Source organism: Sturnira hondurensis, unplaced genomic scaffold (assembly GCF_014824575.4).
Source record: "Sturnira hondurensis isolate 20B ecotype Veracruz unplaced genomic scaffold, ASM1482457v3 Scaffold0015659, whole genome shotgun sequence".
NCBI classification, from domain to species: domain Eukaryota; kingdom Metazoa; phylum Chordata; class Mammalia; order Chiroptera; family Phyllostomidae; genus Sturnira; species Sturnira hondurensis.
The window spans coordinates 2,091,614-2,105,322 of NW_028088290.1; the positions used below are offsets into that span (position 1 = coordinate 2,091,614).

General features: G+C 41.1%; 1 protein-coding gene across 1 annotated transcript in view; it reads left to right on the top strand.

Annotated features, from left to right (window-relative positions):
• Nucleotides 1-5,641: 5,641 nt before the first annotated feature.
• HEPHL1 (hephaestin like 1) overlaps nt 5,642-13,709 on the top strand; it is a 69,528-nt gene continuing 61,460 nt past the window's right edge. The window contains exon 1 of the mRNA XM_037065340.1: nt 5,642-5,811. Coding sequence (XP_036921235.1) covers nt 5,642-5,811 — 170 coding nt within the window. The remainder of the gene's footprint in view (nt 5,812-13,709) is intronic.

Below are 13,709 nucleotides of genomic sequence, written 5' to 3' on the forward strand. Positions count from 1 at the left end.
CCAACTAGTCTTTGGATGGTGGACACTCAGTGCAATATACAGATGATGTATTGTAGAATTGTACCCTTGACACCTATGTAATTTATTAACCAACAAAACCCCAATAAAGTAATTAAAGATTTTTTAAAAAATTCTTTTACTTGAGATTGGTGGAGTGCATGGTGGATGAGATTCTGGGCAAGAAAGCCGAAGAATGTTGATGGAAATGCAGGTCTGTCGTCACATGGGCTGGGGCATAGTCTCTCTCAGTGGGTGAAGATGGGGATGGACTTTAACATTTATTGCATACCTACTATGTGCTGGGGACTATGGTAGACAGATAGATGTCACCTTTTAACATTTTTTCTTTTATTAAAATAGATTTTTATTATTTAAGAGCAGTTTTCACTTGCCAGCAATGTTGAACAGAAAGTACAAAGTTTTCCCATATACCTCTTGCTCCCACATATGCTTGACCTCTCTGTTACTAAAATCTCTGATCAGAGTGGTGCAGTTGTTATGTTTGATGAACCTACATTGACCTGGGATTGTTGTCACCCAGAATCTATAGTTTATATTAGGATTCACTGTGGTGTTGCACATTTTATGGGTTTGGACAAATGTATAATGACATGTACCTACCATTGTAGTACCATACTGAGTAGTCTCACTGTCTTAAAACCCCTCTCACAACCAATGATCTTTTCCCTATCTCCATGGTTTTATGTTTTTCATCATGTCATTTCATTGGAATCGTACAGCATGTAGATTTTCAGATTGGCCTCTTTTACTTGGTAATATGCATTTAGGGCTTCTGTATGTCTTTTCATTGCTTGATAGCTCATTTACTTTTAGTGCAAAATAATGTTCCACTGTCTGGTTGTACCACTTTATTTACTCATTAATCTACCGGAGGATGTCTTAGTTGCTTGCAAGTTTTGGTAATTATGAATAAAGCTGCTTGATGTACATATCTGAGAACAGGATTTTATGTAGACATAAGTTTTCAAGTTCTTTGGACAAATGCCAAAGAGAGTGATTCATGTAGCATATGATAAGAGTGTATTTAGTTTTTTAATTTAAGTTTTATTGAGGTACAACTAAAAATTAAATTGTAAAAATATCTCATGTGTGCTATATGTTTAGTTTTGTAAGAAACTGCCAAACTGTCTTACAATGTGGCTCTACCACATTGCATTCCTACTATCAGTGAGATTCCTGTTGCTCCACATGTTCACCAACATTTAGTGTTGTCAGATTTTGACCATTCTAATAAGTGTGTAGTGGTATCACATTGTTGTTTTAATCGCATGTCCATGATGACTTATATGTGGAGCATCTCTTCATATGTTTATTTTCATCTATCTTATTTGACGAGGTGTCTGTTGAGGTCTTTTGTTCATTTAAAAAATAGATTTCAATTAGTTTATTGTATTTTTTCTTTACCATTTAGTCCCCTTATATTGCCTTCCCACTGCAATCACTACATTGTTGTCCATGTCCATGATTCCTTTTCCCTTTTTTCTCAATACCTCCCCCTTTAATGACCCCCCCTTAGCTGTCAACCTGGTTTCTACATATAAGTCTGTCTCTATTTTCCTTGTTAGTTCAGTTTGTTCATTAGATTCCACATATGAGTGAAATCATATAATATTTTTCTTTTTCTTACTGGCTTATTTCACTTAGCATAAAGTTCTCTAGGTTCATTCATGCTGTTGCAGAGGGTAAAATTTTCTTTTTTTAAGTATATTTTTATTATGCTATTACAGTTGTCCCATTTCCCCCACCTTCATTCACCTCCACCCTGCACACACTCTCCCACACACATTATCCACCTTTAGGTCATGCCTATGTGTCATAAGTTCTTTAGCTTCTACATTTCACATACTATTCTTACCCTCCCCCTATCTATTTTCTACCTACCATTTATGCTACTTATTCTCTTTACCTTTTCCCCTTCTCTCCCTCCCATTCCCCTGTTACTACTCCGTGTGATCTATGTGTGGTTCTATTGTTTGCTTAGTTTGTTTTTGTTTTTGTTTTAGGTGTGGTTGTTAATCACTGTGAGTTTGCTGTCATTTTACTATACATGTTTTTTTATTTTCTTTTTCTTAGATAAGTCCCTTTAACATTTCATATAATAAGGGCTTGGCGATGATGAACTCCTTTAACTTGACCTTAGCTGAGAAGCACTTTATCTGTCCTTCCATTCTAAATGAAAGCTTTGCTAGATAGAGCAATCTTGGATGTAGGCCCTTGCATTTCAGGACTTGGAATACTTCTTTCCAGCCCCTTCTTCCCTGCAAGGTCTCTTTTGAGAAATCAGCTGACAGTTTAACGGGAATTCCTGTGTAGGTTACTGTCTCCTTATCTCTTGGCTGCTTCTAGGATTCTCTCCTTATTTTTCATCTTGGGTTATATAATGATGATTTGCCTTGGTGTGTTCCTACTTGGGTCCACATTTTTTGGGAGTCTCTGAGCTTCCTAGACTTCCTGGAAGTCTATTTCCTTTGCCAGAATGGGGAAGTTCTTCTTTATTATTTGTTCAAGTGCATTTTCCACTTGTTGCTCTTCCTCTTCCTCTTCTGGTACCCCTATAATTCGGATGTTGGAATATTTAAAGATGTCCTGGGGTTTCCTAAGCCTCTCCTCATTTTTTTTGAATTCTTGTTTCTTTATTCTTCTCTGGTTGTTTCTTTCTTCTGGTCCACACCACTGATTTGAGTCCCAGTTTTCTTCCCATCACTATTGGTTCCCTGTGCATTTTCCTTCATTTCTCTTAGCTTGGCTTCATTTCTTCATCTAATTTACCAAATTCAACCAATTCTGTGAGCATCCTGATTACCAGTGCTTTGAACTATAAATCTGATAGGTTGGCTACCTCTTAGTCACTTAGTTGTATTTTTTTCTGGAGCTTTTATCTGTTCTTTCATTTGGGCCATTTTTTTTTTTTTGCCTCTACACACCTATTACATAGTAAAGGTTAGAGACTTAGGTGTTCACTGGGGCCGGGTAACCCACGTTGCTGTGTTGTGACGCTATATGTGGAGGAGGGGCCTGAGAGGAACAATGGCAGTTGCTCTGCTCTTTGCTGGATTTTAGTCACTTCCCCCACTTCCCACAAGCAAATTGAGCCCTTCTGCTGCTGATTCCCAGGTGGGTGGGCTTGTGTACATTCTAGGACCCCGTGAGTCTCTCCAGGGAAATCTCCTGTGAGGCTGAGAGTTTCTCCCAGCACCTCAACCCCCACAGATGGTTTCAATCAGAGGTTTTATTTCCCCACGCTGAGACCCTGGATTTGCACGGATGGTCTCGCGCCCCAGTTTCACCTGGTTTATCTGTGTGTGAACGTGGGACTGCTGCCCAGTCAGCCAGCTGCCTTGTGCTCCACGTCCCGCTTCACAATATCCGCCTCACTGGGTCTTCCTGTTGCCACCCTGTGCCCAGGCTCTGCCTGCCGCCACCTGCACACCCTGGATTTGTCAGCTGCTGCCTTGCCCACTCAGTGCCACCACTTTTTTTGCTGTGACCCCTCTCTACCCAGCCACCCAACTCTGCCCTTCCTACCATTCTGGATGAATGTATCTATTTTAACTCCTTCATTGTCAGACTTCCATACGGTTCAATTTTCTGTCAATTCTGGTTATTTTATTTCTAAATAGTTGTTGTCTTTATTTTGGTTGTGGGAGGAGGCACAGTGTGTCTATCTATGCTTCCATCTTGGTTGGAAGTCTAAAAGTTTCTTATTTTATACAGCCAAGTAGAATTCCATTGTGTAAATGTCCCATAGTTTTATCCACTCTTCTACTGATGGACACTTAGGCTGCTTCCATATCTTGATGATTGCAAATAATGCTGTGATGAACATAGGGGTGCTTATGTTTTTTCAAATTAATGTTTTACATTCCTTTGAATATATTCCCAGAAGTGGAATCCCTGAGTCAAAAGGCAGATCCATTTTTAATTTTTTGAGATATCTCTGTACTGCTTTCCACAGTGGCTGCATCAGTCTGCAGTACCGACAACCATGCAAAGGGTTCCCCTTTCTCCACATCTTCACCAACACTTGTTTTTTTATTTGTTCATGAAAACCATTCTAACAGTTGTGAGGTGATATCTCACTGTGGTTTTAATTTGCATTTCTCTGATGATTAGTGACATTGAGCATCTTTTTATATCTATTGGCCACCTATATGCCCTCTTTGGAGAAGTGTCTATTCAGTTCTTTCGCCCATTTTTAAATGGGTTGTTTGTATTTTGGTGATGAGTTTTGTAAATCAGGTTGTTTCATTATTGTTGAGTTTTAGGTAATAGTTTTTTACCAGATGTTGTATTTTTCAAATATTTTCTCCCAGTCTGTGACTTTCCTTCTCACTCTCTTCACAGTATCTTTCACTGAACAAAAATTTTTTTGAAGTCCAACTTATCAGTTATTTCTTTCATGTACTATGTCTTTGGTATTATATCTAAAAAGATATCATCAAACCCAAGGTCATCTATGGCAGATTTGCTCCTATGTCATTCTTTAAATCTACTTAACAATCTTCCCATCTTTGTTTTACAGATCCAGGCTTAGAGAGGTCAAGTAGAGATTTTTTTTTTCATGCTACTAAGGCTTAGAGAGGTCAAGTAGAGATTTTTTTTTTCATGCTACTAAGTCAGTAGGTGGTGGGGCTGAATTTCAAACACAGGTCTGTCAGGCCTTGCATCCTAGCCAAGAAACGATCTTCATTCCACAACTACAGCCTCAAGAGTCAATCTGGTCCAGGGCTCTCTTCCAGGTTTGGATGAGCTCTCTTCAAATACTGAGATTCTAAGTCACAAAGTAGAGCACATAAAAGAATGAGCACTCTCTTCACCTTTTTGACCCAAAGACCTGCAACCAAATTTTGCCTTCATGTGCCTAAAGTGTCACTTTCACACATCCTCAGAAAGGCAGCTCAACGTTGGGGGTGATAACCTCTAGACTTTTGGCTGAAGCAGGTGTTTAAACTCCTAATTCTTGCTGGTAGAATTTGAATTTGGTACAGATGGTTTGTAAGTAAATGAAAAATTAGTGAAGTTTTACAGTATTGTTATGAACTTTATGATGAGAGTTGATTGTTTCATGTATCCTTATAAAACAAGTTGGGGGTAGTGGAGGATGATGGGGCATGACGACAAAATCACCATGCCCCCCGTGCTACCCATAAAGATGAAGCCTTCCTTAGTGCTTTAAATACTTCCTGGTGCTTCCCTCAGGCCAGCCCACTGTTAAGATTTTATTTTGTTCTTATAATAGGTGTAGAGGAAAAAAAGAGGAAGAAGGCAGGGAAACTTATTAGCCCAACTGGTTGTACTACCATTCCTGGTAATGATGAATGATTAATGTCAGAGAAGAGCACCAAAACCTACAGAAAAAAAGCCTGTTTGGCTTAGACATTAAATAAATAAGCCAGTTACACATTTCTTGGATGGCTGGCAAAGGTTTTGTCATCATAGGAACTCCCCCATCCAGCTTGCTCTGCTTATACGAGTTGTCAGATTCTGTTCCAGCCCCAAGCTACCTAAGGAGGAGGAGCTGGGCTGTGCCCACTGCTCACTTATAACTAACTCCGAGTGAAGGGGAGGGACAGGCAGGGTTGCCTCCTGCACAGGCTGCTTGCCTGACTTACATCCACAAATGCCTTGGAAACAACAGGCTGACTGCATCCTTCTCATCACATTCCTGGGTGTGTCTGGGCTGGCTGGTGCAGTTACCAGAACATACCACATTGGGATTGTGGAAGAATACTGGGACTATGTACCCCAAGGGAAGAATGTTATTACTGGAAAAAGTTTCACAGAAGACAAGTGAGTGAACATGGGGCCCCATAGATTCCCAGGTTTGGCTTCCTTTTCACTAGACTTGGGGAAGATTAAATTCCTTGGGTGGTTATAATGGGGGCAAGTTGATCTAAATCAACAGGGGAACATTGTACTTGCTTGGAAAACCCTAGTCTGGGTGAGTGTGTAGTTTGGAAGAGATATTCTTAACTCCACCTATTTGTTGGGCCTTCTATTCTCAGCCTTGTGTGGGGAAAGCCAATGAATACAACCAAGTGTTTTAATAATGGCTCATTCTATAAATGGACAGTTTTCACGAGACACCATTAGTAACTTCAAGGGGGTTCTAGATTCAGTTTATTTTTTAAAAGAATGGCAATCCTTGGGATGAAAATTTGAGAATTTTCAAGAATTCTTCGCTGTTAAAAGAGTGTTTTTTTAGTTTTTGTTTTTGGAACGAAAGATCATCATTGGAAATATCAGTAAGTATGCTATAGGTAGTTACATCTTCTTTTTGCTTTGTAATGTTTAAAAAAGGGATAATTACAATAGGTCCAGTTGCTATTTTCTTTAATCTATTACAAATGCCTTTTTACTGGTGAGAGTCTTATTTCAGCCCCAACTCATTTAATCTGAGGGCAGTATCCTATTTGCAGAGCCCATGGCACAGCTGAATGATATGGTTATAGAATCTTCTATATTCTTGGTTTTTTTTATTTTTGCAGCAAATAGCCCTTGTTTACCATCCTCCTTGAAGAGTCCAGTGTCTTATACCTCTTATTTGTTCCCTGGGGCTCTCACTGAAGTCACACCCCTGGCTCCAATATTTCTCATGCATATGTTCAACTTGTGCTTCTTAGACCACCTTTTGAGATGTTCTGGTAACCACTGTTGGATATTCATATGCTTTTGTTATTCCCAGTAGACACAGCCCATTGCATTCAACATCCAAGTTCCACTTTCTAAAGATGAGGTTAGTTGATAAGATTCCGGATGACACGGGCTCTTCCAACAAAGGTAGCAGAGTCAGGTCCCCCTGCCCTGAGGAAAAACCAAAGATTCAGTTGGCTTGGACACATAACTTCCAGGTTATGCCACAAAGGTAATATAGTCATAGTTTGTTTTGGGATTTTTTTGTTTGTTTGTTTGTTTTTATTTGAAGAAGGACAATGCTTGTTCCAGCCCAGCTGCCAAAAAAGACTTTTCCTTAAGTTTTTACCAGGAAATTCAATGCCCAAAGGCTATTTCCAAAGAAAGTTCTTGACTTCTTTGAATCCTGCATGTGCTGACCATTGGTGGTCTTTGCTGTGAAAAGTGGATATGATATTGAAATGCTACCCTAACTGCTAGTGTCCTCCCATAAAAATAGAGCCCTGCCATTCTAAAAAAATAATCAATAGAAAATAGTCATTGTGAGCAGCTATTGGATGCCAGACTATCCAAGACATGTGTATTGAGTGTAGTATGTTCCTTAAGCTCAGATTGGACTCCCTTTCTACATGCTTGAGCTTTCTATGTCTTTAAGCTGAAAGTGGTATTGGACTATCATTCTACATGCTTGAGTTAAAAATGAATTCCATCTCTTTCCTAAAATATTTATGTCAGTATTCTTTGGTTTTTATTTTTACACAGGAATTCCATTAGAGATTTTTATTTATTTTTATTTTTTAAAATACTTTATTTATTTTTAGAGAGAGGGGGTGGGAAGGAGAAAGAGTGGGAGAGAAACATCAATGTGTGGTTGCCTCTCATGTGTTTCCTACTGGGGACCTGACCTGCAACTCAGGCATGTGCTCCGACTGGAAATCAAACCAGCAACCCTTTGCTTCATAGGTCCATGCTCAATCCACTGAGCTACACCAGCCAGGGCAAGATTTTTAATTCATTGTTTCTTACAGATGTTATTATTCCCATTTTACAAGCCAGGAACCGAGGTTCCACTAAATACTTGCCATACGTTCATGAAACCTGTTTCATGGAAAAGGTGATACTTTCCTGCTGAATTAAACTCAGCTTTGAGGAGACCAGAGGTTCCAGTAGTAAGAAGTTTCTAGAAAGATCCAGTCTTACCAAAGGCAGGTTTAGTCCACTTGCCACTCTTCTCAGAGAGACATTGAAAATGATCACTGGTGTTAGCTACCAAACTGGTTACCTATTCATTTAGAAATCCACAATATTCAGTACTGGAAAAACTCAAACACTAGAATATTATTTCCACAAAGCTGAGTGTAGGTAGAAGTTATGGGCTCACTTTTCAGCTGTAAGACAGTGCTTTGAAGTAAATACCAAAAAATGTGTGAAAATAGTTATGGTGAAAAAGAAAAAGAAAAAAACATGACTAAAACAGAATCTGGTATCAGCTTAGAGTGAGGTGGCTCAACAAGTGTTGTTGGTGAGGTTGCTGTCCTCCTTGCAAGAGGACTCCTGCCTTTCAGGGAAAGCTAGCATATGAGACATCAGACTTGGATGCCAAAGTCTTCACATGTTTCCTTCTGGTATGTAAAGTAATGCTATTAATGCAGGGTGATTCCTTACTCTTGAAAGGGGAGCCTGGTTGGGTGTGCAATGTATGTTGGTTTGTATCAACAATTATATCAAGAAGTGTTGCTGGTGTGTCCAGTGGCCCAGGACAAGTTCCTAAGAAAGCACAGTTGTGGTTGTCTGCCAATCCTTGTTTGAAGACCACAGGACACATGTGCTACCATCCAGAGGTATCACAGTTATCACATTGTGGGACACATATGGAGTTAGTATGTGTGCTCTACAAGGTGCCATTTTACTAGGAGCAAGGACTCATCTTGGATTTTGTGACCATGCTTGTCACTCAGCCTCCCACAGAATGAGTAGGTAGCATTTCTGAGGACAGTCTGCCATTTTGGATGTTCAGAATCATACAAACACCTGATATTTAGAAGTCCAAGAGAGCCAGGTTCCCAGTACGCCACCACAAGCAGAAAGAGCCAGAAATAGGAATCAGGAGACCTGACTTTTAGTCTTTGCTCTGGCCTCAACTTGCTGTATAACCTTGAGCATGTTACATAGTCTCTCTGAACATCAATTTCTTTAATTTGTATAACAAGGAACTTGAAATATAATCCCTAAAGCCACTTGGTGAAAATTAGGGGAATAGGAAGGTGAGTGTCAGTTTCCGTGATGTAAAAAGACTTGCAAACCAAATTAGGCAGCAGTAAGAGCCTAATAACTTCTAATTCACAAGCATGATATAGGAAATGAGTTGAAATCATTTTACTGAGGCACTACAGCAGTCACTTGGTGCTATTTAACTTTCTAATTTGGTACCTTTGCCTGATCACAGGGTTCAAAAATATAATTGAGATTATATGCCTGATATTTTCTAGGAAGAGATTATATGCCTGATATTTTCTAAGATATAGGAGTTATGTTCTATTTAGAAATATTTTTCCTGATGAATATATTCCCCCTCCTTTCCTGTTGTGCTTAATGGGGACACAGGGTTGCTTTGATTTGCCTGGGGATGGTGTCAGCATTTGATCCATTCATGCCCGTCCTGCTAGAGCTCATAAAGCACTTAATTAAGGTGTGGTTGTGCTTCTGTGGTAGGCCTGGTCTTTAATGGAACTAGAGTGGTATCACCCAGTTTAAAGCCACAACTCTCACCAAAGCCCTCATTAGACAACCAACACGTGCAGGCTCTTTCTTCCCAGTGAAACACAGAGGTTTTTGTGGGCACTAACTCACAGGCAAAACCACACTTGGACGTGAGCACAACTGACAACTATTCGAACCCCAAGTCTGTAGGGTCAGATAAGGGAGCTGACCCAACCATGTCTCTATGTCAGCCTAGCTGATGGCAAAGGGTTTTGAGCGCCCCCATAGGAGCAGACTTTAGAGTGGGTGTGAAGGAGAGACTCATATGTCTATCTGAAAGAGCAAACTGAAGGGAAGCAGGTGGGAAAGAGAGAGAGACTTTTGTAAGCTTTGTAAAGGGAAGGATTTCATCTTATTAGAGCTCAGTCTTAGACAGATAGTGACTTTCAAATCTCAACATTTATCTTATCAGCAGAAAAAAAATCTCATGTTGGGCCTGATGTCATGTGAATCTCCTGAGGTTGCTGTTATTCCCATATCGGTTAGTGATTGCTTTTGGCTGCCAGTAGCAGCTAGAATAGATGACTTAGACAAATTAGGGTTTTGTATGCTCTTTTAAAAGTAATCCAGATGTTGGCAATCCAAGGCTGATAGGACAGCTGGTATAATAGGACTTCAGGGACCTTAAAAATTTTGGATTCACCATTCTTAGCATGTGATTTCACTCCTCTCAGAAGTTCATGATCATAGGATGTCTGCTGGAAATCCAGCCCTCATGTATATGTCCCAGGAGGGAATAGACGAAGAGAAAGTTAGAAGGAGCACAGTTCCTGCTGCATCAGCCCTTTAAAGGGCTCTCATGGAAACTCCACTCGACCAATTCTATCTCTATCTCGTTGGATACTCCAAGCCACAAAAGGAATTTGAAAATATAGTTTTCAGTGGTGTGTTTTTTGGCCTGAATAACAGTAGGATTTAATTCTGTTACTAAGAAAGAAGGGGGGCATGAATGTTTCAAGGCAGCCAGCAGCCCCTGACACCTCCCCCTACCTCAGTTCTTTCTGTTGCCCATCCTTCACGAACACCCTCTTGGTCCCCCTTCCTCCCAGACAGTGGGGCTCTGAGGCCTGGTTAGTGAGGTTCTAGAGAACTCACAGACAGCATTGATTGCTAACCATCACTGAGTCCTCACTATGTTCCAGTCATTGCCTTAAAAGCTTTCCATGCCATGCAGAGGAGTGAGATATCATCTGCCCCAGTCAGGGGAACCAAGAGACCCAGAGTGGGTTTCCTCAGCCAGGTGTAGCCCTGCAGTAATCTAACAGATGCCAAGGCAGCCTGGCTTGCTGGTGGATGTGGGGCTCTGTATCAATGGACAAGCTTAGAACTCTTGTTCCTCTTACTAAGCAAGTAATTGAATCTCCTTTTGACTCAATGTGCTCATCAGTAAAGTAGGGATAATGATAGTCCTTGCTTGGTGATGGGAGGTGGGGGGCAGTGTATGAGTTTCCTGTGGCTGCAGTAACAAATTATCACAAACTGGGTGGCTTAAAACAATAGAATGTATCCTTTCCCAGTTCTAGGGGCGAAGGTGTCATGGGGCCACACTCCCTCTGGAGGCTCTAAGGGAGGATCCATCCTTTGCCTATGGATCCAGCTTCTGGTAACTGCTGGCAATCCTTGGCTTGAGGAGGGGGCAACGCTCCAATCTCTGCCTCCATTTTGCATCACCTTCTCCTCTGTGTGTCTAATCCCTGTTATAAGAATACTTTTGATGGCATTTAGAACCTATCTGGATAATCCAGGATTATCTCATCCCAAAATCCATAACATAATCACATCTACAAAGGCCTTTTTTTCCAAATGGGGTATGTGGATTTGTCTTTGAAAGTCAGTATCAGCCCATCAGACAGGTATCAGGGGTGATGCCTAGCCCTGGGTTAGCACACAAGAAATGTTAGTCATTGTGGTATCTCTCCTATCTCAAGGGTTTCTCAGAGCTCAGGAGCTCTGTGGGAAAGATACTTCAAATAGTCACTTTTGCCTCTATTCTAATTAGAGCTTTGCCGGAAATAACCATTGACTCCTGTTGATTTAGCACTCACTGTCCAGATACTGTGCTCCACATCTTGTCTCATTTACACCCCATGATGGCTCTGTCATGGTCACCAGCTGACAGCCAAGGAAACCGTGGTTCAGAGAAGCTAAGATATTTCCCCAACATCTCACAAAATCGAGTAGGGCAATTGGGATTCAAGCTCATTCTCTTTTCCCTTTACTGTGTGAATTTGCTTTTAACATCTCTTGTGTGTGTTCTGAGGACCTCCAGAAAAGAAGTGGGAGAAGGAAGAACTTGAGACTTAGGTCATGCCAGGGAACCAGAGTGAGAGAACGTGAATAGAAGCACATCACTTAGATGGGACGGCTTTGAAATAATAATCTAATTAGGGAGGGTGTGGGTGCACCTGAGTTGCAATGTATAATTACCATCTCCACCCTTCTCTTTGCCGAGCACTCACTTGTCTCAATCTGGTCCTATTTTCGCCTCTGTGAAAAATGTACTTTCTCAAGCTCAGACAACAGTTGCTTGCCTATATTGTGACTATAATGATCTCACAGGTTTGCCCTGACCATACCTCTGCTGATGTTACTTTGAAGTTCAGTCTCACCCTGTTATCCACCCAACACACACATACACAACACACACTCATTCAGCTCTATATGATATACTTGCCACTTAATACAGAAAACTGAATATTGCTGCTTATTCTTCAGTGCATATATTTTGTTTTCCCAACCAGATGGTAAGTCTTTTGAGAGCAGGACTGAGATGCACACATCTTGGCCCAGGTTTTTCTTTTTTATTTTTTACCTTTGGCCCCAGGTTTTATATTAATTTCTCATATACAGCAGAGGTTCCACAATTGCTCAATGGTTGAAAGGATGAGGTGGGGGAGAGGAGGGACTCCACTACAAAAGCCAGGTTGTTGAGAACAATGGATATGTCAAGGTGCACGCCCCCTGTGAGCTAAGAAATCCTTGGGATATAATCTGGAGTCCACCTCTCCACTGGTTAGATGATCCCCTTGGGCGGGTTTGTTCCCACAATGGTTCATCTCACCTGCTTTTGGAAGGTGTCTCTTTTCGCAGCACTGCCCCTGGCCTTGACAATGTGAACACATTTTGTTCTTAAAGCAGTTGCTAATGTGAAACTTCCTGCTCAGCCTTCACAGCAGGGAAGAGGTACCCACTCAGTTTGAGTCCGAATGTTAGAATGTGTGATGTGGATGAACCTGAGAGGTAGTGATTGCTCAGTCCCTCACAGTGGGGACTTCCTGTGCCTGCAGTATAAACAGCATACAGCCTATCAGCACAAGCGTTCTAATGTGTACACTCTAATTACACCTCAGGCTGTTTCCTGTGAATGGCTTCCTGGAAGTCACCCCTTGCTTTGTTTGGGGGCGAGATTCGCATCTTTTAGAACTCATAGAAACTGGAGTTTCTGTCCTACTTTTACAAATGTATAAAGTTTTCTTGGCGGTGGTTGGTTGCATAGACACCAAAAAGTCTGCTTTCTGTTTCTTCCATTTCTTCCCTGGCCTTTTCTACTCCCAGTAGTTCCTGTGGTTTCAAATAGTTAATATGATTTCAGATAGTTCTTACGGTTTTTGTGCTCAAGTGCTACAGAAATGTGATTTCCAAACTTGCACCCACATCAGAACTGTATTAGTGAGAATAAGTCAGGTTGTGCTACAGTTACAAATAACCCCCCAACCTCATGGATGTCACACCACACAGGTGGGTTTCTTCTCACTTACTGGGTTTCTTTCAGGGCCATATAACTGCAGACACCTGAGAAAACCAGCAAGACACGTTGCTGAGATCTTAAGGATTCGCTGTCTTCACTGGAGTGGAGAAAGTGGTCCTTCCCCCCTTCCAGTGGAGGAAGTCAGGGGGCCCTGAGATTAAATGTACTAGCTCAGGAGTGGTACATGTCATTTGCGCTCATGGGCCAGTTGCCAAAATCTCATGGCCCCAGCTAACTGCAAAAGTTCTTTGCCCTCCCCTTCTGCTGGGAGGAAAGACAAATATGAATAGGCAAGCACTGGAAAGCTCTGCGGAAAGAATTGTTTAGTGATCTTAGGAAATATGTAGAGGCCACAGCTCCAATAACAGAAAGTCGGATTCCAAAAGCCCTGAAATGGGGCCTGGGGACCTAAATTAGGGGCAAATATTCCAGATAATTTTGAGAGAATTAGTACATATGTGGACATTTGATAAAAAGCAAAAGATGTACATGATCTGAAGAGAAACCAAAGTATACATATGTGGACATTTCAGAGCCACTGCATGAG